General features: G+C 30.8%; 1 protein-coding gene across 1 annotated transcript in view; it reads left to right on the top strand.

The window, feature by feature from the left end:
- The first annotated feature begins 656 nt into the window (after positions 1-656).
- The window catches only part of LOC145316609 (octopamine receptor-like), a 41,687-nt gene continuing 18,526 nt past the window's right edge, over positions 657-23,817 (top strand). The window contains exons 1-12 of the mRNA XM_080157243.1: positions 657-794; positions 3,724-3,874; positions 4,661-4,738; positions 5,208-5,278; positions 7,570-7,609; positions 11,984-12,062; positions 13,747-13,833; positions 17,945-18,054; positions 18,495-18,569; positions 20,431-20,568; positions 21,099-21,138; positions 22,310-22,370. Coding sequence (XP_080013369.1) covers positions 658-794; positions 3,724-3,874; positions 4,661-4,738; positions 5,208-5,278; positions 7,570-7,609; positions 11,984-12,062; positions 13,747-13,833; positions 17,945-18,054; positions 18,495-18,569; positions 20,431-20,568; positions 21,099-21,138; positions 22,310-22,370 — 1,067 coding nt within the window. The 5' untranslated portion in view covers position 657. The remainder of the gene's footprint in view (positions 795-3,723; positions 3,875-4,660; positions 4,739-5,207; positions 5,279-7,569; positions 7,610-11,983; positions 12,063-13,746; positions 13,834-17,944; positions 18,055-18,494; positions 18,570-20,430; positions 20,569-21,098; positions 21,139-22,309; positions 22,371-23,817) is intronic.

Genomic DNA, 23,817 nt, shown 5'->3' with positions numbered 1-23,817 from the left:
ATAACTACCACCACCCTCCCAAGAGAAATCACAAAAAATCAAAAAAAAATTACGTTTCTCGATTTAATAAAGAGAGATCAACGAAACATAAACGTCAAACGCATTATATACATATTTAAGTATAAAACAAACATTTAAAGTGCCACTAGAGGCCTCTAGGGGCGTATCCGCTAGTATCTATATATATCACTACATATTAAAGGTACAGTGTAATATATCATACTTTCTTTGGTAATTTTTTTTTTATCAATTTTGTGTTTGTTTTTGCTAAATGTTTGCTTGTTCATTTTATACAAATACCTCATTAAAATATGCATGTTCATTTCTATAACCTCATAGTTTTTGCTTCGATACTACAGCAAAAAATTATATAATTCGGATTTGTTGTCTGTACGCATTCTAAGTTTAAATATGTACAAGTTGTCCGGTGGTCTACATGAACTTTATTTCGTGATTTTCTACTAATCTATGAAGCAAATCTATTTCATAAGTCAGCCAAATATGCACTGCAGAGACATTAATTCTTGACAAAGGTCATGCAATCAAAAGGGTTGTTTGTCGCAAATTAATGACTTGTACTTTGTAATTAATGAACTTTTAAAAATAATGAACAGGTCTATTGGGCATCTATAGAATTAACCATTTTTTTTAGATATAATGAACTTGAGCATGTGCAGAGAAGGAAATGTGAACTGGACAACAATTTCCTTCAATAATGTTTCAAATTCTGATTTGGAGCTTCAAGAAAACTATTTTTCTCCCCTCTTTGGAGTATGCTTAGCTTTGCCAGAATGGTAATTTTTTTGTAGTACAGCCAATACGTGTTTAAGAAATCAATCTTAAATCCTAAATCCAATTAAAAGGGGACTATCCACGAGCCATAGCAAGTGATTTTAAGCACCTTCCAGCATTGATTCTAAATGTTATTAAGGTGAATATACTAGGGTTATGTTTAATATCGTTATATCAATTCAAAAAAATAAGTTTCGCCATAACTTTCTATAAAAACAACTTTGAAATGTTACACATTTCTTTATGAAATATCATCAAATGTTTTGTTGAGTTTAATGGTTCAATTTAAATAACACGCCAAAACCTAATCAAATGCTGTAAATAACGAAATAACACAAATAAAATTGTTAACAATAATACAAGGTACCATCCCATCTCTTTATCTAAATTAACACTTTTCATTAAAAAAAATTTACTTTTGTGTCACAGCAGTTTGAACTAAACAAAACATTCGATGATATACAGTCAACAAATTCCTAACATTTTGAATCTTTTTTTCATATGAAACCATGGTAAAACTTAATTTAAAAAAAAATTTATATAACAAAATTAATCATCAAACTAGTATATTTACTAAAAAAACATTTAGATTCACTTCTGGAAGGTGCTTAGAATCACAAAATTAAATTTCTATCCTTTAGTTATTATAATATTCACATATGTTAAATATCTAATTATGATAGTGTAAGTTTGTGATTCTCTTCTATTCTGAAGCAAAAATATCTTGTTAATGAAATGTTTGCTTAATTTCTGGGTTTTTTTCCTGAAAGCTTTCTACAAGTTCTTAGGAAGTAAACGGTTATTTAAAAAAAAAAATTTTTTTTTTACCATCTTCAGAGGCAAAAACAATTTTTTTTGTGTGGAGACGAAGCATATATAGAAATGTATGGCTATGACGTAGTATCAAATACTAAATAAGGCACGAAAATCCTGTATATAATCTTATGAGAAGATTAAAAATCATGCTGAAAAAAGGAAACAAAACAAAATTCCCAAATATTTATTTTCTCAAAATTTGTATAAAATTTGCCACACAGCTGCAGCTGTAATTAGCTTAGGGTGGCTATGGCTGAGGGTGTATGCCTTAAACTTGGTGACTGCGGCTGAAAGTGGCTCATTTTCTCTAACCCGCTCAGCAATCTCGAACTATTGCAGTTGTGTTTACATTGTTATCAAAGTTGTGTGATTAAGTGTGGTTGCGACTAAGTGAGGCTTTGAATGGCTTCGGCTGAGTCTACTTAAGTTCATAAAGCTGCGTGGCTGAGGGGTCCGTTGCAGATGCCGAGCCCTGCATTATTTGATATAGCTTTATTTCTTATTGGAATACATAACTTGCAAGTTTTATAGGATTTATTAACGTTGGTAATTCGCCTTTAAATGTCTTTGGTTCTTTTTAGTAGCGAAGTTGATAGCTAGCTAAAATATCTTTTTTAAAGATTCCCTGTATCCATTAGCATCCACTATATAGTCAACTTTGTCCGTCAGTATTTGACATAAATACCTATTTTTTTATATAAAAGTTCCGTGATTTATATAAGATTTATTGCAAATCAACTGAACATCTTTTTAAAAATTTACTTTGTCTGATTTTCTATCCATGAACTGTATGAGCTTCGCTACTTTAGGAAGTTGTTATCCTAGTTCTTTGTCAAAAGCAAATAATAAATATCTGTATAAAATGTTCTATTCTTTTTTCTATTCCTGTCCTCATGTATTTTAGAACCTTGAAATCAATTATACAATCATACTTTATGCATTTTATCAAATCTAATAATATATAATGTATGTTCACAGAAAAGGACTTTTCTTTTTTGTAACAAAAGAGTTGTGTAAAAAAATACAAATTAAATGCTCCTGATTTCTAATTTTTGTAACTTATTATAAACTATAATACCAGTCATTGAATTCAAAAATTTGTTAGAATAATTGTTCCATTCTCAGAAATGTATTTAAGTTAATTATAACATACTTGTACTTGTACATAACCTTGCACTCTCATACTCTGTGCTAAAAAAAATAAGATTTAGTTAAAAATCATGGACCTTGATTCCACAATTTAATTCAACTTGTAATTGTTAAAATATTGGATAAACTCGGTGTAAATCAGTTTATGTGATGAACCAAAATAGAATTGGGTTTGATATGAAGGAGAGGAAGGATCGAAGTAAAATTTAATTTAGAATGGTTTGAAAGGAAAATAAGCAGTACAGTACACTTTAGTATATTTTTTTGATTAATAGTATACAGTTAATGAAACAAAAAGATTACTTTTTGAGATTAGCCAGCCTATCATTTACAAATATTTTTATTATTTTTAATTAAACTTCTTTTGTTTACTAGCACAGTGTGTGCATAAGTTAATTATCTCTCTTTTTTTTTTACAAAATATGTAACCTATGCAAATTATAGCTAAGCGTACATATTACTGTGTATGAAGGCACAAACTTTCAAGTCTTTCCAAATTAAAAGTTTCTAAGTTTAAACAAAGTTAGCATGAAAATTTAGTTTGAAAGTTATAGAAAAATTAAATTAATCTAAAACTATTTTATTAATATGCACTGTCCTTAACAAAATATTTTTTTTTACTCGACTACTGAACAAGATTTTACATTTAACTTTTGACTGGTTAGCTGGTTGACTGGTAATGCTATAAAGTCACCTGGCAAAATCAAAATTTACTTTCTCTCTTGCTTTGTCAATGCACACCGAGAATTCTCACCGAAAAGGGAGTCATAGATCAAATAAATATTTTTTAGATTAGAAGCATTAGATTTAAACCACTTACCCTTGAACGAAATATATCCTTTTTTCTCAATGGCAGATTAAGTTATATATGAGGGGAAAAAATTTCAAGATTTAATATTAATCTCTTAGTTTATATGTAAAAATTCATATCTAAATAATATTAATGTGAATTGTAAATATTTACAGGGAGGCAATTCTAACTTGCCTGGCTCTGAGCATAATCATAATCATCACCATCCTTGGTAATATCCTGGTCATCCTCTCTGTCATCAAGTATCCCCCTCTCAATGTAGTTTCAAACTACTTCATTGTATCATTGGCTCTGGCTGACTTAATGGTAAGACAAGTAATATATAGTTTAGAATATTATTAGTTATCAAAAAGTACCCTTGAAAGGCTAAGGAAAACTACCTTTTTAAAAGGTATTTAATAAACATGATAAGTTATTTTAAACGTCAATTTAGAACATAAAAAATTTAAAATGATCAGAATCAATACACTTTGGGTGTAGTTTCTTAAAAAAAATTATTCTATATAATTAAGTGACATTCAAAGATAAAGCACAGACTCTTGTTTTAGGGAGATATATCTCTTAAAGTATTGACGAAAACTTTACATATTTTAAACTTGTTTAATCACTTGTTTAAAGTCAAATTACTGTAAATTTGACTTTACAAACGCATTTGACGACGTCTGTAGGCTTTTTACTTTAAAAAGGAAAATACATAGTTTCAATAACTTTGCTACTAATTTAGTAATGCGTTTGTATGTCTTAATGATCTATCAAAAAGTTTTCCGAACATTTTTGTCTGTCTGTAATACTTTATTAAATATAGTCTATCGTTTTCATTTGGTAGATTTTTAAAATAATGCACAGGTTTTCATATAAGCTAATTTTGATCAATATGGGTCATATTTCCTTTGTCTTTATTAATTCTGTCTCTTCAAGTATTAATACCATACTATCTGAAAAGATTGGTATGGACAGGCAAATAAATAAACACGAGATTAATTACTGTTTTCATGTTATTTTTATTTTCTACAACCAATGCCCATAACACAATAAGACACATATTTTTTAGTATGTTATTTTAATCCTTTTAATGAGATCTTGGTGTTTCAGGTAGCTTTTGCAGTTTTACCTATAAATGTTGCATATTCCTTACTTGGACGATGGCCGTTTGGAAGCAGGCTATGTAAGGTAATCTATTGATAGGGTTTGAATTATGGGATTTAAGATCTCACTAAACGCTGGACCTATTGGGCTTTGCTCTTACTATACCTACTGGTTTTAAGCTATTTTCTTGGGTGATTATACACCACTCGCCCACCCAATTACAAAAAAATAAACTGTTCTTTTTCTCAGAATAACAATATACTAGATAAGGAACCCTCTCCCCTCAAAAAGGTTAAGTCCTCTGAAAAAAATTCAACCCATCTCCCTAAAAAAATCTCTTTAAAAAATATGTTAGAATGACAAAGTCATCGTAACATTGTAATTGTATTGGAGAATATAAATCCCTTCTTCAACCATTATTTCTTTTTCCTATTATTAAAAAGTTTTAGTTTTTATGTAAATATCTAGGAAATGACTAGATATATGAACAGGCAGACGAACCAACATTGATAAAAAGTAAATGAGCTACTAATTTGAAAATATTTTTATACAGTTTTGGCTAACAGCGGATGTACTATGTTGTACAGCTTCAATCCTAAATCTTTGTGCTATTGCAATTGACAGGTAAATTTCCTACAGCTATTTTATAACCAATGTTTTCTTCATAACTTATTCATGTACATTTCAAATGCGTCTGCTTCAATTGAAATTGATTTTATTTGATATGTCAAATATCAGTAAGGCTTTCCAACAACAAAATATTGAATATCATATGTAATTTCTTAAAATTTGAGGTTTTGAATGCATTATACTAATACCATATTCATTTAACATTTTTTACGTTTTGTTTGAAATTTTTGTCGAGCGAAATAGGAAATTACAATTTATCGTCCATTGTACCATCCCCTAAGTTAACTAAAACTATAACAGTTGATATCCTAGTAACTGTTATACCTGTACAGACACTCCTCTAAATGTAATATATGACAAAGGGCTTAGCATAAAAATTCTGAACCTGTATGATTCACATCTATAACAGATCTCATGGAATTATGAATTTTATTTTATATCATTATCTAATACTATTCATATTTCCTTCAAATATGTACAGGATAATAATAACCAAACATAGATGACATCATCCATAAAAGCGAAGCTCTTAGACGGTAGGACAAACGAACATTACTCTTGTAGAGTGTCAGAACTCAATGAGCAAAATAAAAATTTATAAGTCTAAACAAAAATAAATTTGTTGCAAAAGTGTTTAATTAAAGTATACTGTTCAAAGCAGTGTTGCGGAGCCGGAGCCAGGAGCCGTGGATCCGCTATATTTTGCTGGAGCCGGAGCCGTAATTTTCGTTAAAAAACGGCTCCGGACTAGATAAACAAAGATATTTTTTATAAATTATAATTTGTTAACTCTGTTTTGTCAAGTACATTTAAAACCTTTTAAAGTCAAAAATAGACGTGGGAAAAAAATATGTCGAGATTTTCTTGATTTTAGGTCGGAGCCGGAGCCGCCATCGTCACAGACGGCTCCGCGGAGACAGAGCCGAAACCGGAGCCGCACCAAAATCAAACGGCTCCGCAACGCTGGTTTAAAGGCTTACTTACATTTTTGGACTTGATTATATAGATGCTTTAATAATAATATTGTACCTTGTTGTTACAGAAATCTGTATTCCAAAAATCAGATCAATAGGATGATAATAGCACATACAAATTTGTTTCCAAAAAGGTTAAAAATCAACATGTTTTAAATGGACGTACGGATTTTCTGGTAATGATTATAGATTTGCTACGATGCAAAGATTTTGAATCATCATGGAAAGTTTAAAATCGATAGGATGATTTCAACATGTCTAAATTAATGAAAAAAGCTAACTGTTACGGACAGACGGAACTACTATATTATAGAAAAGCTTCGCTTTTAAAGAAAGGAAATTTTAAAATCTTTATTCTGTATATATAATACTATCACATCGCTCCTTAACACTATCAAAACTTTTTATCATTTCACCAAGAATTTTTGTAACCAAATGCTTTGCTAATATCAATAATCGAAATAATCTAATTTAGAGTCATACTCCTATTAATACAATTTTGTATAAAAAAAAATAATTACTCCCAACGAAAAAAGATGAAATCTCTAATAAATAAAAAGGGCTAGTTCCATCCATGACATAGATATTTGGTTCTAGGGGCGAAGTCGCTAGTTTACATACAAAAGAATTAAGGTATTTAATTTTGGTCGTGTTTTGACGATCAAAGACATTTTATCGGTCTTATAAATAACATTTTATTCTAAGAATGTTCAGAGAAAAAAGATTTTGATTTTTTTTATGTTCTACTTTTTCTATGAAGTCAATTTATGTATACCTATTTAGAATATATATTTTTCCCTTTTTTTTCACCACCATGGATAATTGCTTTGCACGCCACTGCACTCAACAGACAATAAACTTTTTATTACAAGACCTTTCTTTGTAGATGGACAAATTTTCTTAAAAATCAGCCATGTGACGAGATAAAAATGAGCGAGATGAGAGGTGAAGTGGGGGAAAAAGACCTAAAAAAGAGATGGATAATCTCTCATTTTTATGACGTCACAAGACTGATTTTTTGAGACACTTTGTCCAGCTACCTTTCTTTAAGTACTAAATAGGGACTTACAAAGTTATTTCTTCAATTCTTACCATTATTGACACCCGTCTGACGCAACAGCTTAACATCCTTTAGTTGATGCCAATACACGATATTTGCAGGAAGATGTGAGCCTTGAAGGGCAATAATTATTTATATAATAAAGAATGGGGATAGGGGATTGTCGACATCACACTTCTACATATCCAAAGAGCCTTGGAGATAGGGATTACCCGGTTTTGCAACTAAATAATTTATTTAATCTTGTTCAGGTACAGAGCTATACATGATCCTATCAATTATATGACGCAGGAAATTCAGTTTTTAAAAATTTATAATGTATTATTTTTAGTAGTAAAGCTATTCTATTAATAGTAAAATTTTTCATGTCACATAATCACATATTCTCTCTTTTTGTATCGCCCCTAAACATCTGCTAACACTCTCTATACAATTGTCCAACAAAGATTTGATGTCTTCGCTACTTATGGATATATTCATCCTTGTTATTGAGTAATTATAAAAGACACCCTTATTTTGACGTTTGTTGTCTGTTTGTGGGAAGTAGAACATTTTCTCGTATTCATTCGAATCCGGTGGATAGGAACAGATTCTCATCCATACAAAAAAACTATGTCTATCATCGTATTATATCCGGCTTTCTACGAATATAAAAATTTACTATCAAAAAATTAAAAACAAGTTTTTTAGCCGGTGGCTTCGGTACCTCGGGGCTAAAAAAAACTAGTTTAAATCTTATAATTGTACATTCTATATCCGTGGAAAGTCGTTAATAATACGATGCGAGAAATAACTTACTATTATTAAACTTTAAAAGGAAAATGACGCTAATAAAAAGTATTTAGTTTAGCTTCCTAACATAAAATCGGTTGATTAAGAATAAATTAATCTCTTTAATTTTAAATATTGCATTGGTTATTTTAAAATTTGCATGTATGGTCCCGAAGAATATATATTTCTTTGTGTGAATTCAACATTTTTGTAAAGTTTAGAGTATCCTTTCAACTAAACAGATATTTTATTGCTATTCGATATCCACTTTTTATTTTAAAAGATTAAACCAGATAGGTATGAAAGATATTATCCCTGACAAAATAACAGAACTTAAAGAAACATAAAAATATACAAGCCATGTATAGAATTTTCGGTATTATCCTCTTAGAAATTTTTTTTTCAATTTAAAATTTTGAGTAACCCCCCCCCCCCCCCCCCGACCCCCCGGACAGCAAACTATGAACTCTGGCCGCAGCGCTCGGCCCCCTTGCCTGACTAGCCGCAGCGCTCGGCCCCCTTGCCTGCCTAGCCGCAGCGCTCGGCTCCCTAGCCTAAAACCTAACCTAAAATAGTGTTCATCGTTGTGGGGGGGGGGGGGTTACTCAAATTTTAAAAATTGAAAAAAAAATTTAAGATGATAACGCCGAATTTTCAATAATTTAAAGCATATGTATTGGAACGATATTTCGACTGGTTGGCAATATAGGAATATGGTGAGAAAAAAAAGCGACTAACAGCAGTTTTAGCTATCCAAAACTTATTGTCAGTGACAAACAGAGGCGTGCAGAAGGGGGGTAAAATTAGGTTATCCCATCCTGGCAAAATAAGGTAGGGTGGATACACCCACTAATCCTCTCAACACTCCCCTTAACAAGGGTATATACCCCACTGATACACCTATAACATCTAAAGAGTGTGTATTTATCCAGCCACCTCACAACAAAAAAAAAACACTCCTCTTGTTGTTCGTATTACCTCCCTGGCCTGGCATACCCCGTGTAGGTGACAACAAAAGGTTCATTTGAAATTAAAGCATTTACGCCAATTTTTCGCCAGTCAAAACAACCTTGTTTTTCCGCATAATTTGTTTAGCTTTTTGTTCTTAATTACCAATTAAGAAATAACGCAAAATAAACGGTTTTATTTGATAAAAAATTAGCTAAAGTTCTTTCCTCGGATAAACCACTACTTGTCCCTACTGATAGCTTTCAGCATAACTGACATTTGTTAATCTACATCAAACAATTTTCGATACCTTTTATAAAAATGTTTCTTTGTTTTTTTGTTTTTTGACAGGGAAATAAGAATTATATTCTTCGACTCGACACACTATGCACTGTCAAAAATCTCTTATAGAATAAAAAACAGAGGTGTTTGTGTAGGAGAAGGGGGTTGGTGACGGTTTGGTTGCCACCAACATTAATTGTTGGAGTTTTAACCATCTTATTAAAATCTATGAAGGATATTTTTTTGCAGTTTAAGTTTCATATTTTTGAATATAATGGGAATTTTAAAATCTACTTGTAGCGAAAAAATATTTCATGTGCCTCCTGCACCCATGGTAAATCCAAATAATCTATCTTTTCCAGTGTGAAAATGTTTTTCCCAATTAAAGACTGTGTGTTGAGTGTTAAAGTTGTTTATAACATTGAAACCATTTTCTATAGGAAAACAAGAAAGTTAATTGGTCCCACAGGTCCAGATATTTTTTACCATGGACAGAAATCATTTTTATTCAAACAAAAGCTTGGGATGATATTGATAAAAAACGATGACTTAGCAAAAATAAAATAACTTTAAGTGGTGTTTGCTGGCATCCTGTGCCCGCCAGGATGGAGATATTCAAAAAATTCCAACTCTCAGTTATGTGTCATACCCATATTTAAAAAGTCACGCAGTTTAGGCTCTTTATCTTTCACACACAGAAAATGAGAAAGAAAAAATCGGATGGGGGGCGTTCAACGCCCTCCCCCCCCCCCCCCGACCGTTAAGGGTTAAGAACAATCAGGCACCAAATACAAGATAGCATTCTTATAATTGAGTAAAAAAATATAGTATATAGAATTTCATACTCTGTGTTAAGCTATTAAAGCTACGGAATGTATACATAAAATTTTTGTTCATATTTCGAAACAATAATCTAAAGAGTGTGCAAAAAATTTTTTAAAAATTTTTAAAATTAAAATTGCGCGGCTTATGTTAATAGTAAGTGTTATTCATACCGTTAAAACCGCTATGAACTCTATTTTTTTAAATAAAAAAACGATTCCGATGCTACGTATAGTTAGGGAGCTAAGTAGTAAAATGTCCCAACTGACGTAAAACTTGACTTGCGAGAATATAACTAAATATTAGAGAATAGGGTGTGCAAAAGAACTGCGTAAATTTTAAAATTTATAATTGCTCGGCTTATGTTAATATTAGAAAAATGTTATGCATACCGTTAGAACCGCTAATAACTCTAATTTTTAGAAATATAAGAACGGTTCCTGTGCTACAAATAATCTAGGAGCTAGGTGGTAAAATGTCCCAAACTTTACTCGCTAGTCAAGTTTTAAGTCAGTTGGGACATTTTACCACGCGCAATTTTAACCCCCGTGCAATTTTAATTTTAAAAAGGTCTGCATTTTTTTGCACAGCCTTTAGTTCCCTAATATTTGTGCTTTTGGATTTTTAGCTTTACTTTAATGTCATCTATAGTTTAGTAAAGTGTAATTTTGAAGAAACCCTTAAAACTTAGATAATCTCTAAGAACTAAAAAGTTTTCATTAGACTTAAGCCATTTTTTTCAATATTTTTTTTTAAAATTGGAAAATTGTTAATTTGTTATTGCTCCTCTACTTATGAAAACTCAAGAAATCTGAGAAAACTTCAGCATAATTTACAAAGAAACAAAGAAGAAAACATCAAAGAAAAAAGATCTAAAAAATCAAACACAAATACAAACAAAATAATTAAAGTAGGAATAGATCTGTCGATGGATGCACTTTCCCCTAAAGTGGAAGTTATTGAAATTAACACGGAGGCTATCCTTATCGTAATAGAAATCACCAATCAAATTAGCAGAACTATGAAGATTCTATTCAGTAAAAGTTAAAATAGTCGTGTGTATACCGTTATATTTATCTTTAGGTATTATCTATGAATTTTCTTTGCATACTGGTTTAAATTATATTCACTTGCCAATTCAAACGTTGCGCCGTCTGGATGGACAAACAATATGCTCAAAGCTTCGCTTCTAGCAAGTATTGCAACGTTCAGAAAAGTTTATTCATATTTTAAAACTTTATTCCGTGTTCTTAGAAGTGCACTTTATTATATAAGATTACCAAGAATACTTTTGGAAGCTCGAATCACATAAAAGGTAGAAGTACTTACTTAGGTTTACCTATGTTTAACCTTTGTAGTAGATATAAATATCTTTACAAAGGTAGACAGGCCTCTTTTTAATGCCAATCTAGTTAATAAGAAGATTAATACTTTAATAAGAAGGATTTAAAATAATCCTGAAAAAAGGATAATTTTTATAACCTGTTATATCTGTTTTATCTAAAGAACTATAAATTAATTTTCAGCTTCGATAACGATATCTCTAAGTAAAATAGTCACGTACTAATCTATTAAAACTTTATTTCCATATTAAGCTTGCTTGTACTTTTTGTTGAGTTAAAAATATTTTTTATCTCGATTTCAATTAATTGATGTAAATGACAATATTTTGAACATGTATTTTTATAAACTTTCCTTAAATTTGGTATTTTAAGAATATTTTAAAATTTGTTATTTTGAGTGTATTTGTATCCTAAGTTTATATAAATATTTCTTAAACCTTAACATATTAACTTTTTTACTATCAAACAATTAATATTTGAAAAACGGAATTTTGAGCAGAGAAGCGTTTGGAGTGTTTGTAAGATGATTGCCTGGGTATGGTTCATATCTTGTCTTATCTGCCTACCTCCATTAATAGGTAATATTATCTTGTGTAGGGTTCATATCTTGTCTTATCTGTCTACCTCCATTAATAGGTAATATTATCTTGTGTATGGTTCATATCTTGTCTTATCTGTCTACCTCCATTAATAGGTAATATTATCTTGTGTATGGTTCATATCTTGTCTTATCTGTCTACCTCCATTAATAGGTAATATTATCTTGTGTATGGTTCATATCTTGTCTTATCTGCCTACCTCCATTAATAGGTAATATTATCTTGTGTATGGTTCATATCTTGTCTTATCTGCCTACCTCCATTAATAGGTAATATTATCTTGTGTATGGTTCATATCTTATCTTATCTGTCTACCTCCATTAATAGGTAATATTATCTTGTGTATGGTTCATATCTTGTCTTATCTGCCTACCTTCATTAATAGGTAATATTATCTTGTGTATGGTTCATATTTTGTCTTATCTGTCTACCTCCATTAATAGGTAATATTATCTTGTGTATGGTTCATATTTTGTCTTATCTGTCTACCTCCATTATTAGGTAATATTATCTTGTGTATGGTTCATATTTTGTCTTATCTGCCTACCTCCATTAATAGGTAATATTATCTTGTGTATGGTTCATATCTTGTCTTATCTGCCTACCTCCATTAATAGCTAATATTATCTTGTGTATGGTTCATATCTTGTCTTATCTGTCTACCTCCATTAATAGGTAATATTATCTTGTGTATGGTTCATATCTTGTCTTATCTGTCTACCTCCATTGATAGGTAATATTATCTTGTGTATGGTTCATATCTTGTCTTATCTGTCTACCTCCATTAATAGGTAATATTATCTTGTGTATGGTTCATATCTTGTCTTATCTGCCTACCTCCATTAATAGGTAATATTATCTTGTGTATGGTTCATATCTTATCTTATCTGTCTACCTCCATTAATAGGTAATATTATCTTGTGTATGGTTCATATCTTGTCTTATCTGCCTACCTTCATTAATAGGTAATATTATCTTGTGTATGGTTCATATTTTGTCTTATCTGTCTACCTCCATTAATAGGTAATATTATCTTGTGTATGGTTCATATTTTGTCTTATCTGTCTACCTCCATTATTAGGTAATATTATCTTGTGTATGGTTCATATTTTGTCTTATCTGCCTACCTCCATTAATAGGTAATATTATCTTGTGTATGGTTCATATCTTGTCTTATCTGCCTACCTCCATTAATAGCTAATATTATCTTGTGTATGGTTCATATCTTGTCTTATCTGTCTACCTCCATTAATAGGTAATATTATCTTGTGTATAATTCATATTTTGTCTTATCTGCCTACCTCCATTAATAGGTAACATTATCTTGTGTATGGTTCATATCTTGTCTTATCTGCCTACCTGCACTTATAGGTAATTTTATCTTGTGTATGGTTCATATTTTGTCTGATCTGTCTAACCACATAGGCAGATAATATTAAGTTATAACCAATCAGGTCTTTCACTAGAACTGATAGTCATTTATTATTTCAGCCTTAGAGAACAAAAAAGGGCAGAAAAATAGGGGAGAAAAGGGAGAAAATTATTGAACTAAAGAAAAGTCATTAAAGTAGAATCCCAGTATCAGGCAAGGAAGAAAAATATGTGTAGACAAACAGAAACATCATACATATAAAATAGTTTTCTTTGACATTAAAATTTTAAGGTTGGAATGACTGGCCAGATACTTTTACAGAATCCACCCCATGTGAACTCAACAATGAACCTGGATATATCATATATTCAGCTTTAGGTAATAATTTTTAACTGTTATATAAACAAATTACTCTTAGTCTCTACTCTATCCAAGGGGGTGTATTTGCATGGTAACAAGGATGATAACATTCATAAGTAGCGAATAACAATAAAATCATGGATGAGAATAATGAAAAGGTGATTTAAACAAAAATCAGCTGTCTGTCTTAAAAAGCTGCCAAGAAAATCACATTTCCCTCATAGGGTTACGGACTGACGGACTATAACATGCGGACAAACGGACAAAGTGAATTATAAAGTAGCTTTCCTACTAAAAAAACAATTAATATATTTGAACCTATCTTAATATTGACATCACCCACCCCTCTAGAAAATAGCTTAAAACCACCACAGCACCAGTACGTACATTTCCTGAAGAGTAGAATCCAATCGGAACAGACGGACGGAAGGACAGACGGAGAGATATCAAGCTACTTTTCATTATAGATAAGATATTATAAATGAAATATTTAAGTACAAACCAGATTTATTATAGCTATTCAAATATTTCGGTATTTTCGGTTCTGTTAACATCTCTCTATAAAACTTTGATATAAATAGATATTACATTTCACTTAACCTAATCTAACATTCATTTAATTTAACAAAATTAAGCCAAGATGAAAAATAAATTCATCATATGAATATGATTTAATCAAAAAGTTTTAAAAATATTCCAATATATACTTGTAAAGTAAAGCAAAATTTTGAAAGTTGAAGCGAAAGATATGATTAGATTTTCGACTTTGTCAGAAATTATGATAAAGTTTTTATTGTATTAGGTTGAAGAGAGCGCAGCACATACAATGCGTTTCAAAACTATTTTTAAAATCTTACTTGATTAATTATTTAAATGATGTTTAAAGATTACCTACTTATCTTACTTTTTTAAACGATTTTAAAAAGTTAATTTAAATTCTAACTGACATAATACTTTCAACATGAAAACTAATAGTATCGCAAGCCTCCACGGGAAGCTGGTAAAAGTGTCTCCTAAAACAGGGGACAAATTTAAAAAAAAACTGTTGGCCTAAGAATCCCAATTGACGTTATATTTCCTTATAACATGACGTCCATCAGAGTAGTTTGGCTAAACGTTGTAACACCCTTTTATAATAGAAACTTTTACCAGCTTCCACCTTGGTAATCAGTATAGAGTTGGTCATAGTTACTATGGATTATTAGATGTAGTCTTACAACCTTAACTCTGCATCGTTAAAAAAAATTTACTTGCTATCATAAAATATATAAAATACAAAAAGTCAAATATTTCAAAACTTTAAATATCTGTAGGTGCATATTTTTCAGAGTAACGGAGTAATAATAATTTATGTTTTAAATTTTAGACAGAGTACGCATAACTTTCATTTCTTTAAATTTCTTTTTACAATCGAAACTTTTCTAACTTTAGTGTGTCCTTTAATACATACGTAAAGGATAATTTTGTTAGTAAATCTATTTGGTAAGTGGATACCTGTAACAATTATTAGGTATATGTATATTCGGTAACTTTTATATGACGGAAATGTCATTATATCATAATTTGAATTGTTGATTTAATGGATTTATTAATACTTGGATCGTACACCAGATTTCCATGTTCTATAATGAATTGAACTTTTTAGCGGGCTAAAATAACCATCTCCCTCATCCCCCTCCTTTAGCCCCTCACCTCAACTTATAGTCTAAATAAGAATAATTATAACTTTCAATATAACTAATCACTGTGGGCTAGAATTGAATCAAGACAAAAGTAAGTGCCGAGCCCTGGGACCTATGTATGGTGAAAATAGACATAAAACCATGATGATTCCAGGTAAAACCAAAATATTTCAGCGGGGTCTTTTTGTTTTATTTCAATTTTAATTTCTGAAAAATAAATTGAAAAAAATATGAAAATCTTTAATAAAAAACAAACAAAAACTGTTTTTAAAATTTTTTTTTCTCACTAAATGATACAAACAACGTATATACATACTATAAGCTTTAAAAAAATCAAAATTTTCAAATTTAGGACTGCCTTTCCAAGGTTAAAAGAAAAATCCTAACAACAAATTCTAACATATTTCTGATCAACATAGCAATAAAACGTCTTTTGCAAAATCTTTAACATCAAAATTAAATAGCACTTACTAAAGACTTTTTTTCATTTATACTTATACTTTTTACATTATTTAACTTTTAAGATTGTGTTTTTTTAAAAGAAAGGTTGTGTGATTTTTTTCTAATAATTAATTTATCTCAAAATGCTGCCTTATAAGTGACTGACAATGTAAGCTGTGATGGCTTAGAAAACTCAATACCAGTTTTGTTAGCCCAGGCCCTCGGCCCCTCGGGGCCTACAAAACTAGTTTTAATCTTTTTATTTTTATTTTACAATCTGCTAAAAGATGTCTATAATCCCATACAATAAATAACTATTAAACATACCAATTAAAGTGAAACAGGGATCTTAAGGGATAAGACAAAGAATAATAAATTGATTACTTCTTCTGTAGATTAATATTATTGGTTGAAAAGTTTAGACTTTGCATGTTTAAACCATCAAATCATTAATCAATTCACAAATTATCAAAAGGATGAGAAAATGTGTTTAAAAAACTTTGGATATGATTTACAATTCTATGACCAGTCCACTCCCTCCCTCCTTCGTTAAACATACACTCTTACATAGACAGAAGACATCCTGTTACTTCTTGTATAAGGTTTTAGGATATTTTGTTCTATCCTACAAATTATTTAAATATCCTGTTTTGAAAACCAGAATGCCGTTTTAAAATTTATCTTGCTAACTATAAGAGGGAGGGGACATTGGGATGTAAATCACACCAGTACTCACGTTAGCTCAAAAAAATTGTGTACTTTTACTAAAATTTATGGGATGGTTTCAAACTAGCATTTTACAAACTTACAATCAACTTATAATTTTACATAAGAATTGGTTAGTTTCCTTGTCATAATTTGTGGAAATGTACATATATCAATTGTCCTTTTCTTAACCCTTAATTAGGATCCCTGAAATAAAGAATGTAAAATGGTACCCAAAGGTCTTTATAAATATTTTCTTATTCATTGGTTCAAAAACTTTGGAACTTTTTTTCATCTTGATTGTTTGGTTCATACTATTAGTCTTGGTATGTTTTATTGATAATTTATTAATTGATTAATGATTTGATGGTTCAAACATGCAAAGTCCAAACTTTTTAACCAATAATATTAATCTACAGAAGAAGTAATCAATCTATTATCCTATGTCTTATCCCTTAAGATCCCTGTTTCACTTTAATTGGTATGTTTAATAGTTATTTATTGTATGGGATTATAGACAGCTTTTAGCAGATTGTAAAATAAAAATAAAAAGATTAAAACTAGTTTTGTAGGCCCCGAGGGGCCGAGGGCCTGGGCTAACAAAACTGGTATTGAGTTTTCTAAGCCATCACAGCTTACATTGTCAGTCACTTATAAGGCAGCATTTTGAGATAAATTAATTATTAGAAAAAAATCACACAACCTTTCTTTTAAAAAAACACAATCTTAAAAGTTAAATAATGTAAAAAGTATAAGTATAAATGAAAAAAAGTCTTTAGTAAGTGCTATTTAATTTTGATGTTAAAGATTTTGCAAAAGACGTTTTATTGCTATGTTGATCAGAAATATGTTAGAATTTGTTGTTAGGATTTTTCTTTTAACCTTGGAAAGGCAGTCCTAAATTTGAAAATTTTGATTTTTTTAAAGCTTATAGTATGTATATACGTTGTTTGTATCATTTAGTGAGAAAAAAAAATTTTAAAAACAGTTTTTGTTTGTTTTTTATTAAAGATTTTCATATTTTTTTCAATTTTTTTTCAGAAATTAAAATAAAACAAAAAGACCCCGCTGAAATATTTTGGTTTTACCTGGAATCATCATGGTTTTATGTCTATTTTCACCAAACATAGGTCCCAGGGCTCGGCACTTACTTTTGTCTTGATTCAATTCTAGCCCACAGTGTAATCTATCCTATACAATAAAGAAATAAGATGTATGTGTGTAATTTTTATTGTTCATTTGTCCTGAAGTCTTATTTATTGTGCTTTGCTTTAAAATTGATGTTGTTATTCTTGTTTCAGGTTCCTTCTATATTCCTCTTGTTCTAATTCTGTTCCTGTATGTGAAAATATTTATCAAACAGAGATCAAGATTTAAGAAACGAGCAGAGGTTGAGACTTTAAATAATGAGGTATTCTAGTTTTATTAGGGAAATAGGGAACAACAACATCATCAATGGAATGTAAGAAAATCACAGAGTTGATCGATTTTGAAAACGCCCAGGTTTTAAAACAACTTGCAACCATCAGAATCTAATATGCTTTTTCATCATGCCTTACCGTGCACCTTACTACTTTTTCAGCATTGTTGGTTCATTCCTCATACTGAGAAGTTGTTTGAGGGGTGCCATCCTTTTATTTTATTAAATTTTTCACCTCGTATCAGCTTTAAGTTTTCTTAATATCCTGGATATATATCCAGGCTTAATATAGTAAAGGTGGTGTGGTTAATAACAGTATACTAAAGTATTTTTCAAAAAGGGAGAAAAAACTAATTTTTTTATGAAAAAAAAAAAAAACCTAGCTACAGAAACCCGTTTGATCCTAACTTTAGCTTGATATTTTTTTCTAGTCTTGCACTCTGCCACACAGAGAAAATAATAATTCAGAGAAAAGACAGAGGAAACACATTCTAGCTGTGGTCAAGGTAAATAATGTATCAAATCAAGGATAACAGCATCCTCGGGTAGCGAATCTTATACATAAAACATCAATTAAAATTATTAGAAAAGTTTCACAATTAAAGTTATAGTGAAATATAAGAATACATCAGAAGAGTAAATCACATTAAATTATCACAGTAATCCAATTTGACGTATAGCCGTTAGAACGGACAAAATTAATCATATCCCCTAAATGAAACAGGAAAATGTTCAGAAACATAGGCAGTATATCTGAAATAACAACCTAAATTTTGTTTACACAAAAAACATTCTAGATGTTATTGTGGATATTTAGAAATAAAATCCAGTGCTCAATCCCAAAGTCTGATAAAAAAGTTATGGCATTTGTTAGACAATAGGGGAAATTTTGTGTATCAGAATTGAGAGGTTATATCAATTAATGTCCAATGGCCCATCCCTTAGGTGCACTGATACAATCATTTAATTATCTTTTTGACCATTAAAGAATGCAGTTTATATTTTTAGAAGCTATTCTATTCTGCAACACATTCACGTTGGTCAGGCTTTCTTTAATTTTACAACTGTCAACTTTTCCATTTTTAGATATTCCATTTCCTTTCTTACTTCAGAAGAACTCATAAAGTGATGCAGCATTAACCAGAAATTTAAGAGATCTAAGTTGCAGACAATCAGTTTATTGCTGAATGTTAAAGTCTTGACAATGTGATTTTTGTGCAAAGTGCACCCACTTAAAAATGATAGGATGTACTGTACTCATTAACTAAAAAAATTATTGTAAAGTTTAAAAATTCTTATTTTTTGCTATTAGATTCTTTATTATACAGTATACACATTATTTTCATAGGACGTTATACTGTAAAATACTGTGAAAAAGTGGGTGCATGTCTAAGATTATCAATTCTGATTTCTTATTGGAAAGATTCCCTACTTTTACAAATAATTCATTTGGTTTTCTAGGACCAATATATTTCCAATTCAATGTGAAAGATTTTCATAAAAGTACAAATCCCATCACACCACTCTTTGTGTGGATTCAAGACATATATGAATACATAATATTTTTTCATTAATCTAATGGAATAAAAAAGACGTGTCCTACAATGATTGTGAACTGCTACAAAAATTCGCGATGTTAATAAAAGTGCAGAATTCATGAAGAAAAATCTTTCATGATAAAAAATAACAAAGCCCTAACTGTCCATGGCGTACTGAAGTACCGACGTGTTGACAAAAAAGTGTTTAATTGTGATGAGGCAGGGCGTGATCTGAATTTACTGGCAAATATTTGAATTCTAATCCTGATGCAGAATGTTCTTGATGCTGGATAAAAAGAGTTAAACGTCACTACAATTAAATCTTCAATTATGTCTTTTGGCGAATACGAACTGATTTGCAGATATGATACGTTTTCGAAGAGAGAAAGAAAGGCAAGAAATAATGATAAGATTTATGTTTTTTTAACTGTAAAAAATCTTTTTACCCAATACTAAATGACCAAAACCAAACTATATTTTTGAGCCTTTGCCCCTTTCCTTTATCTAAATTTGCCAAAGCAGGAATTTTAAGGCGGGTGGGACAATGGCCGCTACATTAATGCAACCACTAATTATGATTAATAATATTACATCACAGTTAGATTAAAATTACAGGTAGTTAAGTTCGGACACCGGTGATTTGTACAGATTTATCATTAATCAAATTAGACCACACAACATTGAGTACCAACGAATGACAGAACATGTTTTTAAACGTTGGGGGTCAGTGAATTTACACTCCAATGCCCATACCCTCGCAGGGTTAAAGGGTATAGCGTTAGATAGATAAAACAGCATATTCAAAATTATAAATTTGTATGTTGTCTAGGCTCGCAAAAGAAAGATGTACCAGAAAAGTATTTGGAGTGGGTCCACCCCACATCTGAACGCAAAGAACATTCTGTTCCAAGGACCTTTCACAACAGAGGAACAACAATTACAATCTGAAAATAATATACCATTGCAGGTCAATATCTAAATTTTGCCTCAAGTACTTCAAAACAAGAATATGCCTGTCCAACCCTGTGTATGAATCGAGAATAGTTGTCTATCGCATCGTATTACAGACAGATTTCCGCGCATAGTAGAAGAAAATAATTTAAGTTTAATTTCAGTTTTGTTAGTCCGGGTTTCGGCCCCTCGGGGCTATTATACTATTCTTAGAAAATTGTCTACAATATGATTTGAATCCAACGGATATTTATCGGCTTCAAAGCTATACCATAAATTATATTAAATTGTATTTGTTGAAAAGTTAAAAATGTTTGTTAGAAAGGAAGATTGCGCTCGGCCAGTTGTGAATACGAAAATGTATTCAAGCAATTTTTCAAAAAAATTACTTTCAATTTTGTTACGACTTTTATACTTCTATATTCTGATTATTCAGTTCTAACACTCTACAAGTGTTAATGTTCCTTTGTCCTACCGTTTGGGAGATTCGCCTTTGTGAATGTTGTCATCCTTGTTTTTGTATGAATTGATAAAGGATGTGTTTAGGATGTGTCCGCGGTCAATATGAATGGTCACTCCAGATCAGGTAAACAAATATAATTAGGAAACCTAATTTAGGATAATTTGCACAATACATATCAAATTATTGACACGCACGTGTTCTACAATACTTTGCTTCAAACATATTAATTTTAATTACCTCCAGCCTTTTAAGGCCTTCCCCCTTTTATCTAATCTGTGCGTGTTGTGGTAATAAAAGTTCTTGTTTCTAGATTAGTTTTACAATTTTATCAACAACATATAACTTTGTTTTCATTTATTTATCAAAAAATAAGGTCATTTACGTCAGAGATTGTTAGAAATCAAATCGTAATTTGATAAATACGATATAACGACATAATTATTATGTTATAAGTCCTATATAACGGATGGAATTTTAAGTGGACAAATAACCAGCTCTCAGATTACACGACCCTTACCTGAAAGTCCTGATTGTAATTGGTATTATATTGGTTGCTTTAGTAAATTGGCTAAAAAATTCTCCTAATATTGTCAACATATTTATAATATCCATATACACAGTGTTTCGCCCTTTTAGCTCAATTCATCAGAGTTAATTTTGCACGTGGCGGGGCTTGAACCGGGAACCCTTAGATTACCAGGCCAACACCCTACCCATTACGCCATTACCCCCATGACGAGTAAGGAATGAAATTTCGACCAGAAAGCTCAACCAACTTATGATAAGTTGGGAGCTTTGCACTTATGGCTAATTAGTACGGTTTTTCATTTCCCTGAGAGTGCTCTAGTTCAACATATTTATAATAGTCTTTTTTGCTGTATTTATTGAAACGAAGTCCGAGACTTAAGCTATAGACCACATCGATAAAACATATCTCAGGTTTTACTTTGGTTATAGACAGACAGACAAATACACCGAGTATTTTATATACTAGTGGCTAGAGGTAAGAGAGGGGATCGGGGCTAACTCCATATACGTTTTTGTTAGAACAAAGAAATTTTATTTTGTTTTTTTGAGGGGAGGGATTTTATCATTGATGTTTTGACCCTAGCGTATAAGAGCGTCACCACAAGGAGTGCCCTGTCACTAAACAAAATAAGGTTTCATTCCCTCCCCCCCCCCATCCTGCAAGAAAGTAAAATTATCTGCCAAGTCATTTACGAGATCTTTCGTAACATTCACAAACACGTATTCATCTTACTACTATAAAAGAATTGTTAATATATTTTTTTAGAATCGCATATATGTGAGTGGCCTAGAGAACCTATAAGATCTGGTTATTACTCTCCAAAAACGTAAGCATTATTATTTATACAAGAATGGCAAAATCAACGAATAGCAATTAGCACAGAAATGTAAAGAATAACAAAACTATGAGCAAACGAAAACACGCAAAGTAAATTATAAAGTAGATGCTCATTAATAAAAACAGTCATAAAATATTGACATGTTTAAAATATATATACCTTTGCTGTCATACGTTATGCGCATTATTAATATGGAAATGCTTTATTCTTGATAAATAGAGATGCGTGTAGTCTGTGCAAGGACGTCCAAGGGGTGATTACCCCCCCAAACGAATTTGTGGGCGCCGTAGACACCCCCAAAATATTTTTATTTTACCCCCTCCCCCCCCCCCCCATTTAAAATTTTGTTTTATCAAGCAAATTTTGGAGAGGGGGGTAAAAAAATTTGCGGCGCGTTCGCGCGGCATTTCATCCCCCCCCCTTTAAAATTTTTACCCCCCCCCCTCAAAATAATAAAAACTTGGACGCCCCTGAGTCTGTGTTAGAAACATTGATGAGATGTAAAAAGTTGTTCTTTACCTTTCATACAATATTGCAGTGAAGAACTTAAATTAATCACTGTGCAATAGAGCTTGTGAACATTTAGTTTAAGAATTATCATTTACGCTAAACAGATTGTTTGGTCCATCTATCTGTCTGTTTTGATCTGTATGAAATAATTTTCTACAGAGAAAATGTAGTTATATCAGTTGCAGAATAAGTGGCTCTATTTGTCTGTATTCAATTCAAAATCCTCACTAATATATTTATAGCATATTAGATAGTATTGTAGTATAATATCTATTTTCTTCTGATATCAATATCTTAACATGCTTTTTATTTATCTTGTTTATAGGAAATAACAATGTGAGAGATATAATATTTTCACAAAAAAAGAGATAATATTAAGCGAAAGTTGAAATTTCTTAAATTAGATTATCTTTTTTTACCAACAAAGTTAGCTATAATTAAGAAAATAGATTTACACTGAGCAAGCTTTCTCCCATTCAAGGCAATGGCCTTTTTAGTTTTTCTTTTAGATAAGACATATTTGAAAAAAAATTTCTTTCTCGCGTATCTCATTAATGTTAAGAATTAATAAAAGAAAGAGGATCAGTTTGCTTTGTTGAAATGGCTTGCTCATGAAATAGATTTATAACCTTAGATAGTCAATAAGACAAAATAATAATGTAAGACTAGATCTTGATGTATATTCAATGCAGAAGACATGATAAACTGATAAACTAATTATGTAGAATTAAAGACTCGTTTATAGGTCAAATAACAAACATTTCTAAAAAACACTGATCAAAACTAGCCATTTTCGAGATCATTTACTTGGTAAAAAAATCGTACTTCCTCACAAAATAGGATGTATATTGTATAAGAATCAACACTGAGTGTTTTCCCCACCTCTTTGGGATCTCATTATTTCTTGTCAAAGCAATAAAACAAT

This window comes from Acartia tonsa, chromosome 4, assembly GCF_053477335.1.
Source record: "Acartia tonsa isolate MP-2025a chromosome 4, ASM5347733v1, whole genome shotgun sequence".
NCBI classification, from domain to species: domain Eukaryota; kingdom Metazoa; phylum Arthropoda; class Copepoda; order Calanoida; family Acartiidae; genus Acartia; species Acartia tonsa.
This window is presented reverse-complemented; position numbering and strand designations above follow the sequence as displayed.